General features: G+C 43.7%; 1 protein-coding gene across 1 annotated transcript in view; it reads left to right on the top strand.

Moving 5' to 3' along the window:
• The window catches only part of COMMD7 (COMM domain containing 7), a 67,074-nt gene that overhangs the window by 9,494 nt on the left and 35,264 nt on the right, over positions 1-22,316 (top strand). Inside the window, exons 2-3 of the mRNA XM_078651790.1 lie at positions 8,365-8,418; positions 8,505-8,607. Coding sequence (XP_078507916.1) covers positions 8,365-8,418; positions 8,505-8,607 — 157 coding nt within the window. The remainder of the gene's footprint in view (positions 1-8,364; positions 8,419-8,504; positions 8,608-22,316) is intronic.

Below are 22,316 nucleotides of genomic sequence, written 5' to 3'. Positions count from 1 at the left end.
TAATTGAAACATTCTACACATCTCTTTTTCATATTCCTCATTGTGATGTCTTAAGTGTGACGGTATGTCCAGACGTGGTCCTGTGCTTACAGTACCATTAGAACCAAGCCGTTCCCTATTGAACGAGACCCAAATAGGCAGAAACTGACCTGGGGTTGCTAGTGTTCCTGTTCATAGGGGACCTGGATCGGCTGTTCGGGCCGAATCACCTTTAACAACCATGAAAAGACTACAACGGATTCAGAACTCGGTTGCCAGACTACTCTTGCATATCAAACCGCGAAACCACATCTCACCTGCGTTGGTTACCGGTTGCCAGAAGATCCATTTTCAAGCTACTTTGTATCACCCACAAAGCAATACATGGAATGGGACCGCTCTTCATCAGGAATAAAATCACCAAACACTTTCAACAAAGGAACCGCAGCTCTAAAGGGGCATCTGGCCTCAAAATCCCAAGATACATGAAAAAAAAACATGGGTGGCACATCCTTCTCTGTACAAGCTAATGAACTCTTTACCCCCCCAACATAAGATCCACCGTATCTTCAGATAACTAATCAAGAATTGTCTCTTCCCCACATAAGCACCATATGCAAACAGAAATTTACAGCATACCCCTCTGTATATAAGCATTATTATTTTCACTATAGATATGTGTCTATCTTTATGTATTGCGTTGTAGAAACATGTAGAATAATTATGTTGTTAAAAAAAAAAAAAAAAAAACTTTGGTCTACATGTACTTGCTTCCATTGTGCATCTATGTACCTCCATCTATTTGGATCTGTTGTCTGTTGCCTTTCTCCTGAAAAACCATATTCAATGCACTACCCTATTTCTCATCCTGTTCCTCTATCAATATCTTTAATCTACTTATACTTACCTCCTTTATGCATCTACATGCTTTCAGTGTACTTTTGGATCTATGTATTTATCACTTTCTTCTAATATAGCATTTCCAATGCCCTACCCTATTTCTCAGCCTATACTTATCTCAATATATCTTCTAACCCAACTTTCTGACTCATCTCAAACTTCTTTCTACTACTCTTTCCAATGTAGTACCCTATCTCCTACCCTATACATCTATCCATATATCCTCTACATCCACTCTCTTTTATCCCAAACCCCATACCACCTCTATGACTCCCAAAATAACCCTTTTCTAGACTCTCTCCTACTCTACCCCTCCTTGCATCATCTGACCCCTCTTTTACTATACCAAGCCTCCAAAACAGAGATTTCTAAACTCCTCCTCTGACTCTTCCCCTCCAAAAACCCTCTTTACTCATCCAAAAGCCTCCTCCTACTGCTATGATCTAAAAAAATAAGAAAAAAACCCAATCCTTCACTCTTCTATCCCTCCACTATCCTTTTCAATCAAAATAACAGACTAACCTGTTCAATTCTCAAATTCCATATTCCACTATACTAATTCACCACTGATCCTTTAAGGGTTCCAGAGTAGCATGCTACTCTCCAATAAAGTGTTTCAACATCCCATCAGAGTTACAAGCGCTATATAAATGCAAACCGTTTTCCCTTTTCTACCCCTCCCCAACCCTTCTCAGTCTAAATAACTGACTAACATATCCACCACTCAAATTAATTTCATGTTTCACCATACTAATCCTTATGGGTTCCAGAGTAGCGTGCTACTCGCCAAAAAAGCGCATCAAAACCCCTTCAGGGGTAGCAAGCGCTATATCTCTTCTATCTCATCACCTACCCTATCCAAATAACTGAATAACATATCCACCACTCAAATTACTTCATATTTCACTATACTAATTTTCAACACTAATCCTTTATGGGTTCCGTAGTAGCGTGCTACTCGCCAGAAAAGCGCTTCAACACCCATCAGGGGTAACAGGTGCTATATGAATGCAAACATTTCTTCCCCTTCTATCCCTCCGCCATCCTTCTCACTCCAAATAACTGACTAATATCCACCACTCTAATTACTTTCATATTTCACAATACTAATTCACCACTAATCCTTTATGGGTTTCCGGAGTTGCGTGCTTCAACACCCCATCAGGGGTAACCAGCGCTATATAAATACAAACCTTATTTCATCTTCTATCCTTCCGAATCCAAATAACTGACTAACCTATCCACCACTTGAAATGTACATGCATGTTTCACTATACTAATTCAACACTAATCCTCTATGTGTCGCGGTGTAGCGTGATACTCGCCGAAAAAGCACTTCTACGCCTCGTCAGGGGCAGTAAGCGCTATACAAATGCAATTACAATACAGTATGTCTGTGTGTGGTTTACTCAGCAGTCGGCAAGGTCTTAAACATGGATGTTTAGATATAATCTTCTGTTACAGCCAATTCTCGCTCAGACCTGTGCTTACTTTAGCACGAGTTCGGAGTAGCTCATGTGAGCTAGTGCATTTTTGGGTCTTGCTGCAGTAATGGCTTTGCGCCATCACTATTAAGTAATCACTCGATTCGTTTGTAAAAAATTAAAAAGTACTTTTTGGGTATGTATTATATGAGTTATAGAATGTCTTGGGCATGATTACAATGTTTTTTGCAAAAAACAGTGTATGTTTTATGTTTGCACAATTACGAATTGAATAGAACATTGTAATGTGATAATAACGTTATATGGTAAAGCGCTTGTTTGGCCACTCCTATTGCTTTTACTGTTGTAGCTTAATGTGTACCTTGTAACAAAAATTACCTACCAAACAATGACTGTCCATACCATGCCATATACAATAACTGGCCATATCATACCATACTATACGGCAGGCCATGCTAAACCATATAATGACAGGCCATTCAATACTATACATTGACATAACATACCATAGCAAAGTTATATATATATATATATATATATATCTATATATATCCCAACACTCTAGTTGAGCCCTTTGTGGGAAGCAGCAACACAAGTCGAAAATTTGCATCCATTTCATTCAGGATCAGATGCAGCAGGAGACGCACTCGGGCACAGACATCTCTCCTTCATCTTGCCAGACCGGTTTCGGGATCATCATCCCTTCATCAATGGCAGCTGTTCACTCTGGGAACCTTGCCTGCACTTCCTTATTAAAGAGCCTGCCCCTGTGGGCGTGTCCAAACGGCATTCTGGTTCTTGTAGTGCTTATGATAATACCTCAAGTGAGTAGGTTCAGAGTGGCAGCAAAATTAAAAGTTAGTAAAACCCCTGTGGGCTGATGCACTGTGGCGTTGGGCATCCTGCTGTGTTTAGTCATCTTATCACAGGACTCCGACCTCCCGTCAAGGTGACACCGGGTGGCGCCATCACGGGTCCGCCCTGAAGCGGCATGCTTGATTCCCGCGGCTGGACTCGAGCCGCAAACATCCCAACACTCTAGTTGAGCCCTCTGTGGGAAGCAGCAACACAGTCGACTTTGCTGCCACGCAGAACCTACTCACTTGAGGCATATCGCAAGCACTACAAGAACCACAATTCAGTTTGGACACGCCCACATGGGCGGGCTCTTGAGTATGAAAGTGCACGCTAGGCTCTCAGAGTGAACAGCTGCCATTGACAAAGGGAGGACGATCCCGAAACCGGTTTGGCAAGGAACAAGAGAGATGCCTGTGCCGGAGTGGTCTCATGCTGCATCTGATCCTGAATGAAATGGATCAAAATTTCCGACCTTGTTGCTTTTTCCCACAGAGGGCTCAACTTTAGTGTTGGGATGTTTTGCGGCCTGAGTCCAGCCGCGGGAATGAAGTATGCCGCTCGAGGGCGGACCTGTGATGGCGCCAAGCGGTGTCATCTCTGCGGGAGGTCAGAGTCCTGTGACCAGATGATAAAACACAGCAGGATGCCCAACGCCACAAAGCATCAGCCCACAGGGGTTTTATAACTTTTATTCGACTTTGCTGCCATGCAGAACCTACTCACTTGAGGCATATCGCAAGCACTACAAGAACCACAATTCAGTTTGGACACGCCCACATGGGCGGGCTCTTGAGTATGAAAGTGCACGCTAGGCTCTCTGAGTGAACAGCTGCCATTGACAAAGGGAGGATGATCCCGAAACCGGTTTGGCAAGGAACAAGAGAGATGCCTGTGCCGGAGTGGTCTCATGCTGCATCTGATCCTGAATGAAATGGATCCAAATTTCCGACCTTGTTGCTTTTTCCCACAGAGGGCTCAACTTTAGTGTTGGGATGTTTTGCGGCCTGAGTCCAGCCGCGGGAATGAAGTATGCCGCTCGAGGGCGGACCTGTGATGGCGCCAAGCGGTGTCATCTCTGCGGGAGGTCAGAGTCCTGTGACCAGATGATAAAACACAGCAGGATGCCCAACGCCACAAAGCATCAGCCCACAGGGGTTTTATAACTTTTATTCGACTTTGCTGCCATGCAGAACCTACTCACTTGAGGCATATCGCAAGCACTACAAGAACCACAATTCAGTTTGGACACGCCCACATGGGCGGGCTCTTGAGTATGAAAGTGCACGCTAGGCTCTCTGAGTGAACAGCTGCCATTGACAAAGGAAGGACGATCCCGAAACCGGTTTGGCAAGGAACAAGAGAGATGCCTGTGCCGGAGTGGTCTCATGCTGCATCTGATCCTGAATGAAATGGATCCAAATTTCCGACCTTGTTGCTTTTTCCCACAGAGGGCTCAACTTTAGTGTTGGGATATATATATATATATATATATATATATATATATCCAACACTTCAGGATGCACCAAAAGAGGAAAACCACCGGAAGATTACATAATTACATATATATATATATATGGTACGTAGTCGTCCAAACTCAGCCGAGCAGAAGGAAGAAGCGAGACCCAATTATTCGGTGTGAATTATTTTATTTCAATGCCCAACACCAGTCAGCCATAATATATATATCTATATATCACCAAAACGATTCCTCCGTAAAAGAAACCCAGGGGACACAGCGGGGAACCATTGGGAGCTTCTTTAATTACTTTGCTGCAAGGCACAATGCATTTCGGCGCAATGCCTTCGTCAGATGCCGCCAGCCAAAATGAAGTTCCTTCTCCACCCTCCTTTGTACTCCTTAGGCCCTCCCAGTAGTAGGAGGTCAGCAGGCTCCACCCAAAACAATATCAGCTGCTTGCCAATGTTCAGGACTACAGCTCCCAGCATCCCGTGTTGCGGTGAGTACTCTGTGAGGCACAAATTCTTTGCTCAATTGCGCGCTGTTATACCATGCAAAGGAGGGTGTTTGTATTTCAAAGGCTTCTTGAATAAAAGTACGAACCCCCTTTGGTCCCCTTACGCTCTTCCTCAATTAGCAGTTCAAACCGGGCCATGGAGAGGGGTTTCATACATCCTACTCCTTCGTGCAGTCACGAATTGTCATGGACAACAGCTGTTAGCTTGGCCTGATCAAGAGGCGATCCTGCGGTTCCGATACCTCGGACATAGAGAGTTTGCCACGTTGCTTGCAATCCGCAGGACTCTATTGTAGAGCGGGTCCCCTTACACGCGTTGCAGGCAAGCCGCGTGAAAATATCACCAAAACGATTCCTCCGTAAAAGAAACCCAGGGGACACAGCGGGGAACCATTGGGAGCTTCTTTAATTACTTTGCTGCAAGGCACAATGCATTTCGGCGCAATGCCTTCGTCAGATGCCGCCAGCCAAAATGAAGTTCCTTCTCCACCCTCCTTTGTACTCCTTAGGCCCTCTCAGTAGTAGGAGGTCAGCAGGCTCCACCCAAAACAATATCAGCTGCTTGCCAATGTCCAGGACTACAGCTCCCAGCATCCCGTGTTGCGGTGAGTACTGTGTGGGGCACAAATTCTTTGCTCAATTGCGCGCTGTTATACCATGCAAAGGAGGGTGTTTGTATTTCAAAGGCTTCTTGAATAAAAGTATGAACCCCCCTGGGTCTCCTTACGCTCTTCCTCAATTAGCAGTTCAAACCGGGCCATGGAGAGGGGTTTCATACATCCTACTCCTTCGTGCAGTCACGAATTGTCATGGACAACAGCCGTTAGCTTGGCCTGATCAAGAGGCGATCCTGCAGTTCCGATACCTCGGACATAGTGAGTTTGCCACGTTGCTTGCAATCCGCAGGACTCTATTGTAGAGCGGGTCCCCTTACACGCGTTGCAGGCAAGCGGCGTGAAAATATCACCGAAACGATTCCTCCGTAAAAGAAACCCAGGGGACACAGCGGGGAACCATTGGGAGCTTCTTTAGTTACTTTGCTGCAAGGCACAATGCATTTCGGCGCAATGCCTTCGTCAGATGCCGCCACCCAAAATGAAGTTCCTTCTCCACCCTCCTTTGTACTCCTTAGGCCCTCCCAGTAGTAGGAGGTCAGCAGACTCCACCCAAAACAATATCCGCTGCTTGCCAATGTCTAGGACTGCAGCTCCCAGCATCCCGTGTTGCGGTGAGTACTGTGTGGGGCACAAATTCTTTGCTCAATTGCGCGCTGTTATACCATGCAAAGGAGGGTGTTTGTATTTCAAAGGCTTCTTGAATAAAAGTACGAACCCCCTTGGGTCCCCTTACGCTCTTCCTCAATTAGCAGTTCAAACCGGGCCATGGAGAGGTGTTTCATACATCCTACTCCTTCGTGCAGTCACGAATTGTCATGGACAACAGCCGTTAGCTTGGCCTGATCAAGAGGCTATCCTGCAGTTCCGATACCTCGGACATAGAGAGTTTGCCACGTTGCTTGCAATCCGCAGGACTCTATTGTAGAGCGGGTCCCCTTACACGCGTTGCAGGCAAGCCGCGTGAAAATATCACCAAAACGATTCCTCCATAAAAGAAACCCAGGGGACACAGCGGGGAACCATTGGGAGCTTCTTTAAGGACTTTGCTGCAAGGCACTATGCATTTCGGCACAATGCCTTCGTCAGATGCCAACATATATATATAATGTGTGTGTGTGTACATATTCTGTTATGATATATTATCATAATCCTTTTGTACAAAAGTTGTACAACATGGCTAGAAAAAATTGACTAAGCCAATAGATCTCGTTTAGGCGAGACCTATTGCCTTTAACAATGTCTGTGGATGTAGGATTGGAGGTTCTGGGGAAAAGGGCATCAGAAGAGTGATATCGCCTCTGATGAAATGCTGGCCATGCTCCTGAATAAAGCTGATCTTCCCCAAAAACTGTGGTAAGTGCAATGCAGTCACTTCTGGAGGTAACAGAACTGAAATTGTTTAAGGAGTGAGAGAGGGAATATAAATGGTGTAGAGTCCATGGCGCCGCAGTCAGCAGAGAAATTAGCCCATTAAGTGGGTCTGCCATCCAAATCTGCTTTTCGGTAGTTAAAGAATGCTGGCCACGCAAAAAGGAAAGAATTACTTTTCTGCCAACTTGGCACTTGCCTTTCTCCCCTATGTATTTCCTCCCTGACATCATGACTAAAACATCTTCGGCCAGAAACATAGCGATACATTTCAACCATTCATTGAACATGGATACATACATAACCAACACAGTCCCAGTAGCTATATCTTCATGCCTAGCCAAGACAACCTTCTCCTCATTCGTCCTTTTCTGATGTGGTTTCCATTGTTATCCCATTTGATATGGCCCTAACCAAACCCTTTAATGTTAATAGGTCTGTTATCTGATACATAGTTCTCTGATTCTACGTATATGATAAAGAATTCAATAATTGTAATTGTATTTATATAGCGCTTACTACCCCTTACGAGGCGTTGAAGCGCTTTTCAGCGAGTTGCACGCTACTCTGACTCCAAAAAGGATTAGTGGTGGATTAGTATAGTGAAATTTGAGTTAATTTGAGTGGTGGATATGGGAGTCAGTCAGTTATATTGAAAAGGATAATGGGGGGATAGAAGAGAGAAGAGTCTAGAAAGTGTTGATTGGGAGATCATAGTAGATGAGGTTTGGGATAAGTATAAGGAAAGATGGAGGAGGGAAGAATCTCTTGAAATGGATTAGGGAGATCATAGTAGTAAAATGAGTTTTGGGGTGCCTCAAAGGAGGGATACGTGAGGGAAGAATTAAGAAGTGTTGTTTGGGAGATCATAGTATTAAAATGAGGTTTGGGGTGATCCAATGAGGGATAGAGGAGTGAATAGCCTAGAAAGGGTTATTTTGGAGAACATGGTAATATAATGATGCTTGGGATGAGTCAAACCTCAAAATTATTTCGCTAAAACTAATATACGGTGTAATGTAACCAGCATAAAATTAATTCTGGTATTATCAATGGTAAAATCAAAAAACTAAATTCTGAATTAAATGGCAAAATATAGTGAAAAATAAGAATGAATACCACTGTTCTAAATAATCATTCTTAAAATAATCAAAATCACAAAAAAAATTAACTAGAATCGAGACAGCCAGCTTGCTGAAATGTGTCCATTTTTCTCTGCAGCAGTTCTCCGCGCTGACAGAAGTAATCTTCCAGTTTCTGACCGAGCCGAAAGCGGTAAATAACGTGTTATAACAGACGGAGGTTTAAAATGGAGGCTTTTAGTGCTCCTCTTAGGACGCCCTTTGTTTTCTCCCCTGCAGGGGGAACGGCTTCTGGCTCAGCTTGCAGAATTTGCCACGGCTAATGGAATCAGCTTGGGTCCTTTGAAGAACATCGTGAAAAGTGTCCTGTTGGTGCCCAATGGTGAGTGTCTGCTGCGGATGGCAGGTGAGCGCGCGCATCCTGTTTCACAGCTGTGCCCGCCAGTGTTCTAAGAAGGAAGCATCCTTCGTGCACAAAGGTCATTCTTTATTTGCCGCCTGGTCCATTCGGTTAATGCGAGAGTCTCACATCAGCTACATAGAAAAAGTCACTTTTAGTAAAAGCCACATCATAACGTTTACTCGAGGTCACTGGAATTATTCAGGAGTGGCGGACCAAATTATGCTGCAGGGTTTAAATTATGTCGCAAGAAAAGGCAAATTCTGCAGCACATTTTGTGATATTGGGCCATATGTATCAAAAAGTTATTTTGCGATTCTCAAGTAGCGTTTTTTTGCGAATCGCTATTTGAGAATTGCAAAACGCTATGAATGCAGGATTTGTAAATAATTTTGCGAATCCTACATATTCGCAATTAAGAAATACCTCCCCATTCATTCCTACGGGCCTAAAGGCCGAGAATGCAATTTCAAGGGTGTCAGAGTGTCAAAAGGACACCCTGTTGCACCCCTGAAATGTGCATGTGTGCAGATGTGGCACACATACATGCCCTAAGGGCATGTATGTACGCCACATGGCACTCTTAAAAATGCAAAAAGGTGCATTTTTCAAATAAATGGCAAATTGCCACCAACTTGAAGTTGGTGGTAATTTGCGATTCCTTATGGCCAAATTGCACTTTTTCTGTGCTTCCTACATTGCATTTCAGGAATCGCGATTTGCGATTCCTTAAATGCAATCGCAAAATAGGGAATCGCAAATTTTGCGATTCCTTATTTTGCAAGGCTGTTTTCCATTCATACATCCCACTTAGCCCAATTGCGATGGCAAACGCTGAAATTCTGCGAATTTCAGCGTTTGTGATTGCAATTTGGAATGATACATATGGTCCATTATTACCACATTCGTCGCAGTTTGACACCTAAATGCACAAATAAGTAACAGAAAGGTGACAAGTCAACCGTTGTGAATGACCTTCCACTGTGCAGCAACCGGTCACCACTTTTGTAGTAACTTTTGATTCGTTATAACTGGAAAAAAAATTTGGTTTGTTAAAATATGGAATTTATGAAGAAAATAAGGGATTATGTGCGAAATGCGGTAAAAACACTCTTGCAGTGAAATCACAGCGGCCACAAAATTGCATAATTTCAGTGGCTCTGTTTTAGCAAACAGGTGGCATGCAGGTGTTTAGATAAGTTGTGCAGGAGTTACTCCGATTCACACTATAATCAGCGGTTTAAACCTCGTCCACAGAGTTGCAAAACGACCATTGAGGCTCTATCTCTTATTGTTATTTTGAATACCTGGTGTAATTCAGGCCCCTTTGAGTCAATGCTGGACACCCTTGCTCTGTGACCACATATTTGTATATATTTCCATTCAAATTGAGGCATGTGGGCATTAGTAGACACAAGCTGCACCCCTGAAATGTGCATGTGTGCAGATGTGGCACACATACATGCCCTAAGGGCATGTATGTACGCCACATGGCACTCTTAAAAATGCAAAAAGGTGCATTTTTCAAATAAATGGCAAATTGCCACCAACTTGAAGTTGGTGGTAATTTGCGATTCCTTATGGCCAAATTGCACTTTTTCTGTGCTTCCTACATTGCATTTCAGGAATCGCGATTTGCGATTCCTTAAATGCAATCGCAAAATAGGGAATCGCAAATTTTGCGATTCCTTATTTTGCAAGGCTGTTTTCCATTCATACATCCCACTTAGCCCAATTGCGATGGCAAACGCTGAAATTCTGCGAATTTCAGCGTTTGTGATTGCAATTTGGAATGATACATATGGTCCATTATTACCACATTCGTCGCAGTTTGACACCTAAATGCACAAATAAGTAACAGAAAGGTGACAAGTCAACCGTTGTGAATGACCTTCCACTGTGCAGCAACCGGTCACCACTTTTGTAGTAACTTTTGATTCGTTATAACTGGAAAAAAAATTTGGTTTGTTAAAATATGGAATTTATGAAGAAAATAAGGGATTATGTGCGAAATGCGGTAAAAACACTCTTGCAGTGAAATCACAGCGGCCACAAAATTGCATAATTTCAGTGGCTCTGTTTTAGCAAACAGGTGGCATGCAGGTGTTTAGATAAGTTGTGCAGGAGTTACTCCGATTCACACTATAATCCAGCGGTTTAAACCTCGTCCACAGAGTTGCAAAACGACCATTGAGGCTCTATCTCTTATTGTTATTTTGAATACCTGGTGTAATTCAGGCCCCTTTGAGTCAATGCTGGACACCCTTGCTCTGTGACCACATATTTGTATATATTTCCATTCAAATTGAGGCATGTGGGCATTAGTAGACACAAGCTGCAGCTGTTTTTTCAAGCCTTCTGGAATACATATTTTCCTACCTAGTAACCGGATGAGGTTTAGATAGAGGTACTAAGTAATGGGGTTTGGGGTGCGTTACAGGGAATTGTGATATTGACTGATCTATAAATGATATTAATTACCATTGTAGGGCTATTTTGCCTTGAATGCCTGTCTACTCTTCTTGGAAGAATGCATACACCTTATTCATAATATGTAAAGCCGTAGTAGCTTAACACTATCATATAATAATTTGCTTTGTATTTTGTGTGCATTAAAAACTGTGTGGCTATAAGAAGATAAAAAGCAATGGAAGGTATTCCATGAAGCTGCAGCAAACGGCTTGGCAACAAGGTAACTGTCTCTAACTGTGTGTGCCTTTGGAATTAGTCTTATGACTCTGAACCAGTTCAGTGAATGTGTGCGTTTGAGTAGGTGCACATGGTTTAGGTAAAGGGCAATTCCAATGAGTGGTTTGAAGCAATACTCTAAGAAGTTCAGGGAAGGGTAAAGTTGGCGTGAAGTTTTTTCTTGGAGTCCTGGAGCAGGCATTGATTTTTGGTGGAAGCCCATGTTGATTCTGTTGTTTACCACTAGTGTCCTGTGTTCTCCAGTGCAGTTGCATTCCAGTTAGATAACTCCGTGTGTCTTGGTGGCTTCTGGTGCAAGCCTATGCAGCTCTGTGGTTGGTGAACAATGCAAGCACTCACCCCAAGTCAACAGATCTGGGTTGAATCCACCATCATAATTTTAGCTCACTCCGCCACCCCAATTCAGACATGGCCATATGCAAATCATTCTGACCCTTTGCCTCATGGGAACAGTCCAGCCCGAACTGCCAAGCCATGTCTTTCCTGGACCGGAAACAAGCATCCTAGGACCGGTTCTTTTTGTATTTGTCACCCCGAGTGGGACAGGTATGCTCAGACGTGAGTCCCGTGCTCTCCATGCCACTGGAGTCAAGCTATCCTGGCTGATAAGGGCGGAAAGCCCGAAACCGGTCCTAGGATGCTTGTTGCCGCCTGGCAGTTCGGGCTGGACTATTCCCATTGGGCGCAGGGTCAAGACTGATTTGCTTATGGCTGGGTCCAAACTGGAATGGCATGGTGAGCAAAAAAACTATGGATTTAGGCCCAGAGCTCTGTACTGGGGTGAATGTATGACCTTGTTCTGCATTCTGTCCATTTGTTCTTTTTGCATACCCCAATTGAGGAGCAATTATGGGAGAGTCCTATAATGTCATAGAGTTAATAAAAGGAACCCAGCTTTCTGGGGAAATTTAGCTACAAGCTAACGCGTTGTTTGAGTGGTCTCCCACGGCCACCGTGCCGGCTGGCAGCTTGTGGTCATGAGGCAGCAGTATCAAGGGGTTCTGCAGAACAGGGTAGAGGAGCAGTCTGAGAAAGACCTCTATCTGCACAGTTATGAAGGCCCAAAGCCTTCCTTTTCCTTTAGCAACAAGCCTTGAAACCTTTCTGAAGAAACACGTTAGTTATTTGGAATAATAAAAGAAGCTCTAACAAGTTGTCTCCTCCTAGAAGAAGGTCATTCTGTTGTTGATATAATATCAGGCTATTGTTGTTCCTAATAATGAAACACTCACAAACTCTGTATGATGAATCGACTCTGGTTAGGTCTACCAGTTCAGGCTCTGAGAACCCGAGAGCCACGCACTAGAGGTGGAGTGGAAGGGTCAAGACATTAAGTTTTAGTTATCAGTCATGCAGCGTTGAGATACATGTGCAATGTGGCTTTTTAGAATGACATCAGAAATGTGATGTCTGCTTGTAAGACCTAGAAGTAGCCTCTTGGCTGCTGTTTGGGCCTGTGCCCCTGTGTTTCCCTAACCAGATGTGTAAATGAACATGAAGACTAAGAGAAGGAAGTGGTCTTAATCTGTCAGGTGTTTGAGAGGCGCAATTCTTGAAAGAAGATCTATTTTGGGATAAAGAACTTTTGCTAACAGCCCATACATGAGCGACCAGACTTGCATAGAATGGGAAGTACGAACAGGTAGTGTTTCTTTGGTTTAAAAAAAATGCCACGGCTTTTGAGGGCCTTGATGAGGGATATCTGCCATCACGTCTGTACGATAAGCGATAAGCATATGAAAGAAGTCTTTGATGGAGTGGCACCTTACTGTAGGGCAGTTGCAGTACATTCATGATGCATCCTTGTGGCTCACTTGTTTTCAGTAGTAGCATAAGAATATTTATATATGGTTGATATGCTATTTTTGCTGTCTATTTTTAGGTCTCGTCTACTAGGTTAGCTCATGCACCATCTGTTGCTAGACATATTGTTTTTTTTTTTTTATAAATATTTTTATTCGCAGTTTTTTTCAGAAACAATGGTACAATTACGTCATCATCCATCAACATCTCCCTTCCCCCACACCTCCACCCCCCGCCTTATGCCTGTAAAAAAACAGCAATAATGCAGTCCAATCTTTTGTCCAGCTCAATGCTTCAAACTCCATCACTGTCCACATTGCAGTGTCTTGTGTCTCCACAACACTTCTGTGCACCAGGAGTGTCCTATCCCCGGTACCCTCTACAGTCCCCCATCAAGGCCATGGTACTTCCTCCATTTATTCCAGACTCTTCCAAATTTCTTAGGGCAGCCTCTCGCCTTATCTGTGACCCCTTCTGCCGTCATATATAGGTCCATACCCCTACTCCATTCCTCGATCTGTGGTGTCGTACTTTCCCCCTAGTACTTTGCAACATCTCTTTTGCTAGACATATTGTTAAGTTGAAATGGGCTTGAAGCCCGCCCATTATTTACCTGTGGTTTGCTTCCTTGTCACTCACATTTGCTTGCTTCTAATTCGCCAGCACTTGTGGGCTTCACGTACTCTTAGGTTTGTGCCTCCTCAGGAGCATGGGCACATTACGTGTGTCCTTCCACTGCTCTGTTTTCAGGCGCTACTGGTTTTTCTTTTTGTTTTATTACTCTACGAGAGTGAATATGTTTTCCTGCTGTTTCCCTCCTGTATATCTCCCCTCTTCTACACTCACTGCCCTTGTGCTTGCCCCTTCCCTCGTATATTTAAGCAACCATGTTTTGCTTTTTCTTTTGTGTGCTTCCCCCCCTTTGTGTTGCACGTTTGCTTGCATGTTTGCTCCTCCTAGATTCCCCTCTAATTATTTGCTCCCCCTCTGTATTTCTTCCTACGCACTATATGTTGCTTCCACCCCACTACCCCAGCGTAGCTTCACACATCCCTTCCAATTGCTTCCCACCCCTCCATTTAGCTTATCCCTCTTGGTGTGGTTCCTCACCGTTGTTGTTTCCCAGTAACCCTTGTTGCTTCCTCCGCAGTTGCTTTCCCTAGCACTGCTTTTTAGGTCGAGCCTGGGCAGCGCATGCGCTGCTCTGCAAGGCATGCTGTATTGGAGTATGGACTTGAAGCACTGCCCACGCTCTGTCCATATTTGTCATTGGCTTGTGTCATTGTCCTTCGTAAAAGCTGACTTCTGACTCGTTAATAGGCTTGTTAGTCCCTCCTTAGTACTCCCTTGTCTTCATTTGTAACCTCCCATGAGGACTAGCCCTTTTACTTCGGTTGTTACACCATACGTCGTATATAGTCTGTAAGCACTATTTTTTTAATGAGTTTTTCCTACTGCAGACAGAAAATGCTTTCCTGCAATATTCAGCGCGCCATGCACACTTTCACGAGCTGCTTTTACAAAAAAAAGTATTTGTTTGTCAACTTAACAAACCAATGCTTTGTTTGATAAAAGCACCCCATACCATGTTTTCCCTTTAACGGTGGCCGCTGACCTTTCTTTAGACACAGCTCGTCTAAAGAAAGGAGCTGGCCTCTTTTAACATGGAATGGCAGCATGGGGTGCTTGTAAACAACAAACATTTGCAATGCAATAGGTCTCGATTTTAGAAACTTTAACCTATTGGTATTGTAAATGACAATGCCTTTTATTATTGCAGGTTTTTTAAACACAAATAGAAGGCATTGTCATTCACAATAGCTCAAAATCGTGCAACTGTCCGACCTATTGCATTGCAAATGCTTGTTTTTCTGTTCACCAATCCAACTTGGTTCGTGAAATGGCAAAACATGTTTGGTGCGGGCGCCTACAAGATGATGCAGCTGGCCGTGCATGACCTTTTTTTTCTTTTTTAAAAGCCCTGCTGTACAGCTTGTTTCTGTTTAGCTTGCTTAATCTCCACAACGGCCCCCACAACGCTAAGGATGCCTGACCTCCACCTTGGGGGTGCCCAGGAGTGGACACCTCACAGGGAAAGCCAGGATGGGTTCCACAGCGGTATTCGTACAAGCGCCTTGAGACCCTTGCGGGTGAGTAGTGCTCTATACAAGTATCAATTTACAATTTACTTTACAGCATTGGGCGCTATACAGCATGGCCAGAATCAACGCTATTGATCTGAAAGGGTAGATGTATTGGCTTTGCCAATACTTGTTTTAGTTATGTTTTCACAGTAAACCATTTCATTTAGGTTGAAAGAGCCCCTTGCTATCGTTTAATTTCCCTCGGGTGTCTTTGTGGTCGCATTTCTATTGGCTACCTCTGCAGAGGGGCAAGCCCACAGATGGGCCATGAAGCTATCTCGGCTGGTGGAGACTGGAGGGGAGAGCGCTGGTCATCCTCCCTTCCAATTCTTTGTACAACGACCCTAAGGTCCCACTTTAAATTCTGCAGTCTGTCCAGAAGCCTATTCATTATTTTATAGCTCGTGCTGTAAAAAAGAACCCATATTCATGCTAATTTAGCTATGACACTTTGAGGGTGGGTCTCATTGTGCTGTTTGAGTTTTGATAAGGTGCTGATAAACGTTTTATCTCACCTCATACGGCACAATACAGTGGCGTAGCAAGGTTAGGTGGTACCCGGTGCGGAAAATTTCTTGTCTCCCCCGGCTTGACAAAATGTCAAAAATGTGTTTAAAACACATATTTTTGCCATTTTGTCAAGCCGGGGGTGACCAGTGTCATCACTGAGGGGGTGACAGAATGACAAAAATATGTGTTTAAAAAACATATTTTTGCCATTTTGTCACCCCACTCAGTGATGAGACCAGGGGCGGCTGGCATCCACCGCACCCCCCTTCCTAGGCCCCTGGCACAATATGAACATAGAAGCTGCACCATAGCTGTAAAATTAAACTGGGTGGCAGGAAGGTGATGAGAAGCAGCACAATGAACTGTTTGGACCTGTTAGCACCTGGAAAGGGCCTTGGCCAGAATAGCTGCCCTTGTACTCTGACCCCTGTCCTTTCACCTCTTAATCTCTTTTCTCTTGTTTTAACTTCTTTCTACAAGCACTCTTAAGTGACACCTCCCTCTCTCTCTCTCTTTCTCTCTCTCTCTCTTTCTCTCTCTCTCTCTCTCTTTCTCTCTCTTTCTTTCTCTCTTTTTCTCTCTTTCTCTCTCTCTCTTTCTCTCTCTTTCTCTCTCTTTCTCTCTCTTTCTCTCTCTTTCTCTCTCTCTCTCTCTCTTTCTCTCTCTTTCTTTCTCTCTTTCTCTCTCTTTCTCTCTCTCTTTCTCTCTCTCTCTCTCTCTCTCTCTTTCTCTCCCTTTCTCTCCCTTTCTCTCCCTTTCTCTTTCTTTCTTTCTTTCTTTCTCTCTCTCTTTCTCTCTCTCTCTCTCTTCTCTCTCTCTCTTTCTTTCTCTTCTACCCAGTGTGCGTATTGCCTGCAAGAAATGTAAATATGTCAAATTGATTAATCAATAGCACTAAAGGCTGTTTGGGAGGCAGTCCAACCTTTAATTTATAGAATCCTATGAAACTTGAGTTATTCTTTTTGAGAGGTAGTGTAACTGTTATGAAAAAAAGGTTTGCATTAGCTACAGTATGATTGTGTATTACTAAAAATAATATTTTTGAAAGCACCATAAACACTGTAACACTGACTCTTTTTGCACATTTTGTGGTGGCCTCTCTTAATGCTGTGTCCAATACATTTTATTATTATTATTATTAAAGGCTTTTATAGCGCGCTCTATTACTAAAAAAATAGTATCCTGGCGCGTTGAGGGCGGAGCAGATTGGGAGAGAGCAGATACCTGCAGACACTGCATGGGGGAGGTTTAAACTATAGTATTGAAGAGATGGGTTTTTAGACCCTTCTTAAATGCACTAAGAGTGGATGCAGTTTTCAAATGGAGGGGTAGAGTATTCCAAGATTTAGCTGCTCTTACTGAAATAGATTGGCCGCCAAGTCTACAGTATTTAAATTTGGGGATGGACATTTGGCACAGATTAGCCGATCGTAGTGGGCGGTTAGGGACATACAAGGAAAATCTTTTTCTCAAGTAAACAGGGCCAGTTTGATGAATAGCTCGGTAGGCAAGCACTAAAATTTTGAATAGAATCCTCTGAGCAACTGGTAACCAGTGAAGAGCACGGAGAAGAGGGCGAGCACTAGAACGCCTGGGGACATTAAACAGAAGTCTAACGGCGGCATTCTGAATAACCTGAAGGCGATGGATCAGATATGCCGGCAATCCGCAGAATAGTCCATTCGCGTAGTCTAGCCTAGAAAGTATTAAGGCACGGATAACAGTCTCTTTAGCTTCTTTTGTAAGGAGGGGAAAGAACCTGCGTAAAGTTTTTAAGGTAGAAAAACAGACGCCAGTGAGTTTCTTTAGATGGTCCTCAAACTTAAGGTTCTGACCGAACCAAACCCCTAAGTTTTTCACCGGGCCAGATGATGCTTTTGGTGGGGGAAAGTCCGCAGGCCAGAGACGTTCGCTAAAATCCTCGGGAAAAGAGCCATACAGCAAAATCTCGGATTTGCTTTCGTTACATTTTAGCTGGGCACTTGCTAGCCATTGAAAAATAGAGGACAGACAGAGTTGGGCCGCCGACGTATCTGAATCATCTTTGGACCAGGTAAACAAAAGTTGTGTATCATCGGCGTATGCCATAATTTTAGCCCCCAACTGTTCTGCGAGATAAATCAAAGGGGTGAGATAAATATTAAAAAGCAGAGGGCTTAAGGTAGACCCCTGCGGAACACCAGTGGAAAGTAATTTGGGGGTGGAAGCAAAAGGAGGCAACCAGACTTGTTGAGTGCGATGACTCAAAAATGAGGTCAGCCAGTCAAAAGCAGGTCCCACAACACCTATGTCGGCCAGCCTGGAGAGTAGAAGGGAGTGAGGCACCGTATCGAAGGCAGCAGAGAGGTCTAGTAAAATCAGAGCCGCTCTGCCGCCCTCGTCCAAACACTCCCGAATAGCCTCCGATATTTCGACTAAGGCCGTCTCGGTACTGTAAGCGGCCCTAAAACCGGACTGAGCTGGATGTAGTGCTTCCGTGGATTCAACAAATTTATCTAGCTGATTGAAGACAGTCTTTTCGCATATTTTTGCTAGCGCAGGAAGCAAAGATATTGGGCGGAAATTAGACGGAGTGGCTGGATCTAATCCATTTTTTTTTAATAATGGGAGCAGTTTAGCTCGTTTCCAGCAGGCGGGAACAGTAGCCGTGAGAAGCGAGAGGTTAATAATCTGGGTAACCTCATTTCCCACTCTTTCCGCTAAGCCCGCAAGAACTCTAGCCGGGCATGGATCAGAAGGAGATCCGGATTTTAAGGCAGCAACAATAGCAATGATGTCAGAATTAGATTGAGGGGTGAAGGTGGCCAATTTCTCAGTGCGAGGGGGCATTAAAGGAAGTGGAGTTATTAGGGAGGGTGAAAGGCCGTTGCAAACGTTTTGCAAATCCACCTGAATTCTAACAATTTTGTCAACAAAAAATTCAGATAGTTCTTCACACCATTCCTCTGATGCACGCAGCAGAGGTTGTGACGCACAAGGAGATACAAAACTTTTTACAATCGCAAAAACTTCTCTACTGTTGTTGTTTGCTTTATTAATGCGACCAGCAAAATAGCTACTTTTGGCCGATCTGATGGCTGCGTAGTACTTTTTTTGCGCAGTCCGCAGATCTTTCTTTGCTTCAGGAAGATACGCTTGTCTCCACACCCGCTCCAGCTTTTTACAGCCTGATTTAAGGGTACGGAGGGCTTGGGAAAACCATGGTTTGGAGGGGGTAGCACGAAGTCTACAGACTCGGCTATTTTTGATTGCTGCCGCCGTCGCACCTTCCACCCATTGATTGAATGTGCTGGCTGCGGCCTCAATATCAGGTGGAAACACTGGACGAGAAGCAGCAAGGCCGTCAGAGAGAGTATCTAGGTTAATCTTCTGCGTATGGGCGCTATGAGGATGGGGCACAGCAGAAGTCAATAAAGGCCAGGAAAATCTAATAAGCTTATGGTCCGACCAGCTCACTGTCTCTGGATAGGCCATACTGATATCAAAGTTCGAACATACCAGGTCTAAAATATGACCTCCTTGATGGGTTGGGGCAACCACCCATTGTTCTAGCTGGGCCATGGAAAGAGCTTCGTCAAGGCGAACCGCCTCTGGAAGGTCCGAGCTATCTACATGGATATTGAAGTCACCCAGGAGAAGATACCGGGAATGACGTAGAATCCGGGGGACTATGGTCTCTTCTAAGACCTGCACAAAGTTGCCGATATAACCTGGGGGGCGGTAAACCAGCGTGCCACCTATGGAGGAATGAGCATTGAATATTAGAGAAAAGTGGAGCATCTCTGCTTCCGCCAGCTGTACTTGGGAATCATAAGAAAAAGTCCACAGTTCTCTAAAGACAACCGCAGTCCCACCACCTCTGCCCGAAGGGCGGTCAGATCGAAATTTTGTGAACTACGACAGCATATCTTAGATGAGGCGACTTCAACCTTTTCCCTAATAAGAGTTTCTTATGTTCAGTGAAAATCCTCCTCAACTACTGATATTATTAGAGATTAAATGATAACCACATAAAACAAGATTAGGTTAGTGGCCACCATATGCAAGGTTACCATCGGTCATTATATCCATGCATCCTGCATGGTTGCCAGCAGTAAATGAAAAAATACTTTGTCAATTCGGAATCCCTCTGCAAGGATAACACAACAACCATAGCTGCAATCCCCTTAGCACCAAGTTAATGATAGAAGTAATACATCTCTCCATCACAATTTGATTTTAATCACTCAAATATCCGCTTTAAATATATATTTTAGAAATTCCACCATTTTCCCAACACATCAATTTATGAGTTCTGAAAATACACACATTTTCGTCTCAAATACATGCTTTTAAATTCTGGAATACATTCGGCTAAGCAAAAGCTTCTAATTTAGTTCTCTGGCTGCACGCAGGAGAGCTACTTACAAGTAGCTGGAGAACTACCAGTAGATCATGAGCTACTAGCTGGAGAAGCCTGTCTTAGACTGTGTATATGTTTTTTAAACTGCATTAGTGTATCGTATAGTGCATGTAATGACTTGCATATTGGCAGTGCTTTTTTATTAGAGGCTGGGCCCCATCGCACCATATATGCCCTTGGCACTATTGTCCAGTGCACTAACCAGGGTTTTAAATCCGTGACCCTCTAGTTACACCCACAGACATCTGAAGTGACCTCATTAACCAACTGAGCTTTCCTACCAGAGCAATCATTTCCCAGAGATTTGATTAACTTAAAATTATTTTTCATTTAAGATGTGAATATTTAGAGTATATGTGCAGTTGTCTGCTGGTGAAAGGCAACAAAGTATTTGCAGAAATATTTTGTTCTTTTTAGAATCATCCTAAACCCAACCCCATTGTACTCCGGATCACAGTGCCCATGCTTGCTTTATACACGTCAACCGCTGCATAGTACTGTGTTGTACCACTGTTCCCAGATAAATGCCTGTGTGTCATCTCTCACTCCTTTTTACTTCAAGCTCATGCACAAGCGCAGCGATGATGCAAAATAAGAGCACAACTCTGGTCCTCAGGCTTGACATCTACACTACTTAGATTGGCCATTTTAGAGTCACACACACTGTTTCACCCAAGGTCTGGAGTTGTATGCTCCTTTCCGCAAAGCTCTCTAGCGCCTCGTCATGGCGATATAAATGCAATTATAATAAAGTACAATTAAACATTTGAAAGTATGTGGACGGTGGATTCTGGCTTAGAAAAATAAAAGTGTGGAGCTGCTTAGTTTAATTTATAGCACTTGGTAGATAGGCATTGTTGCTGTTATGTGGTACCAGTCTTGGCCACTTGGTGGCGATAGTTCCCAGGCGGTTAAAATTAGAGCAAGACTGTAGGATTTCATTAGGCAAATCTGATTGCATGCCTTTCGGGCCGCTTAAAATGTGAGCATGCTTAGCAAAATTCAGGCTTTTAAACATCATTTCTTTCTTAACATTTCAACCAGCGTACGTGACGCATCCTTGCATAGTATCGATGCATATCTTGACTGACAAAAATAAACGAACTTGTGTCATTGCTCCAGAGTTAGCGCGCTTTACCAACTTTATATTTAACTGTGCCACCACCTTTCTCTTCTACGTTACACACTTCATTCTTTCTAGTTTATATTTTTTCCTTTTGTTAATTTTTAGTGTCCAACTCGTGCATATTTTACCCACATCTCATAGGATGGGAGGGCAAGACAAGTGGTAGTGCGTCATATGAACTTGTTCTGCCCTCTACTGCTTCTCACTTACATAATTTCCTCGCATCAGTGAGTGCTTCCCGATTCTCCGCCTTTATTTCTGTTTATAGTTAAATTATTCATCATCTAGGTGGGCATTAATCCCTTTGGGAAACTGTACTAACATTTTATCCCATGCTAGGGTTCCTCACATGGTGCCACTCTTGCGATTTATGTTTCACAAGGCGTTTCTCAGCTTCCACCCTTTTCTTGTTTCGATTTCCCACCCTTCTATTGTGAGGGGGGTCTTATTTATATCCAGTTCCTAGAGATTTCCCTCTTGGCCATTAGTAGTTCTCGATCTATGAATTAGCGTCTGTCTTGGCCTTTCTTGGGTCTAGACATGCCCGCTAATAAGGATATTTTGGGATGGCACAGGCCAGGTCTGCTTGTCGTCTCGGTCAATATTGTTGTCACTGTCTCCGGTATTTTTCCTTTTTTTCCTTTTTTTTTGGTCCTCATCTCACCTGTCAAGCCTCTGCGGGTCTTATGAAGCCGCCTTTGTGATCTGTGGCCCCTACGGCTTACCGCACTCGCTTGGGTCGTCCGATCGGTCCCTTATTTGTGAGGGGACCTGGTGTAATCATTAGACCAGTTATATTAAGCTTACATTTTGGCCCCATCTCATAAAAGGGTGCCAGATGTTTATTGTCTTATCTTCTACACCCTCATAGTCTAGACAAGCCATAGAAAAAGAGGCTTTAAGCCAATCTTCCCTTTGTGGGGTAAGGGATCTTTCCACCTCCTGCAAATTTCCCTTCTGGCCAGCAAAATCAAATAAATTAATAGGCCTCTATCCT

Source organism: Lissotriton helveticus, chromosome 7 (genome assembly GCF_964261635.1).
Source record: "Lissotriton helveticus chromosome 7, aLisHel1.1, whole genome shotgun sequence".
Taxonomy (NCBI): Eukaryota; Metazoa; Chordata; class Amphibia; order Caudata; family Salamandridae; genus Lissotriton; species Lissotriton helveticus.
Note: the sequence above shows the minus strand (reverse complement) of the source record. Positions and strands in the feature narration are given on the sequence as shown.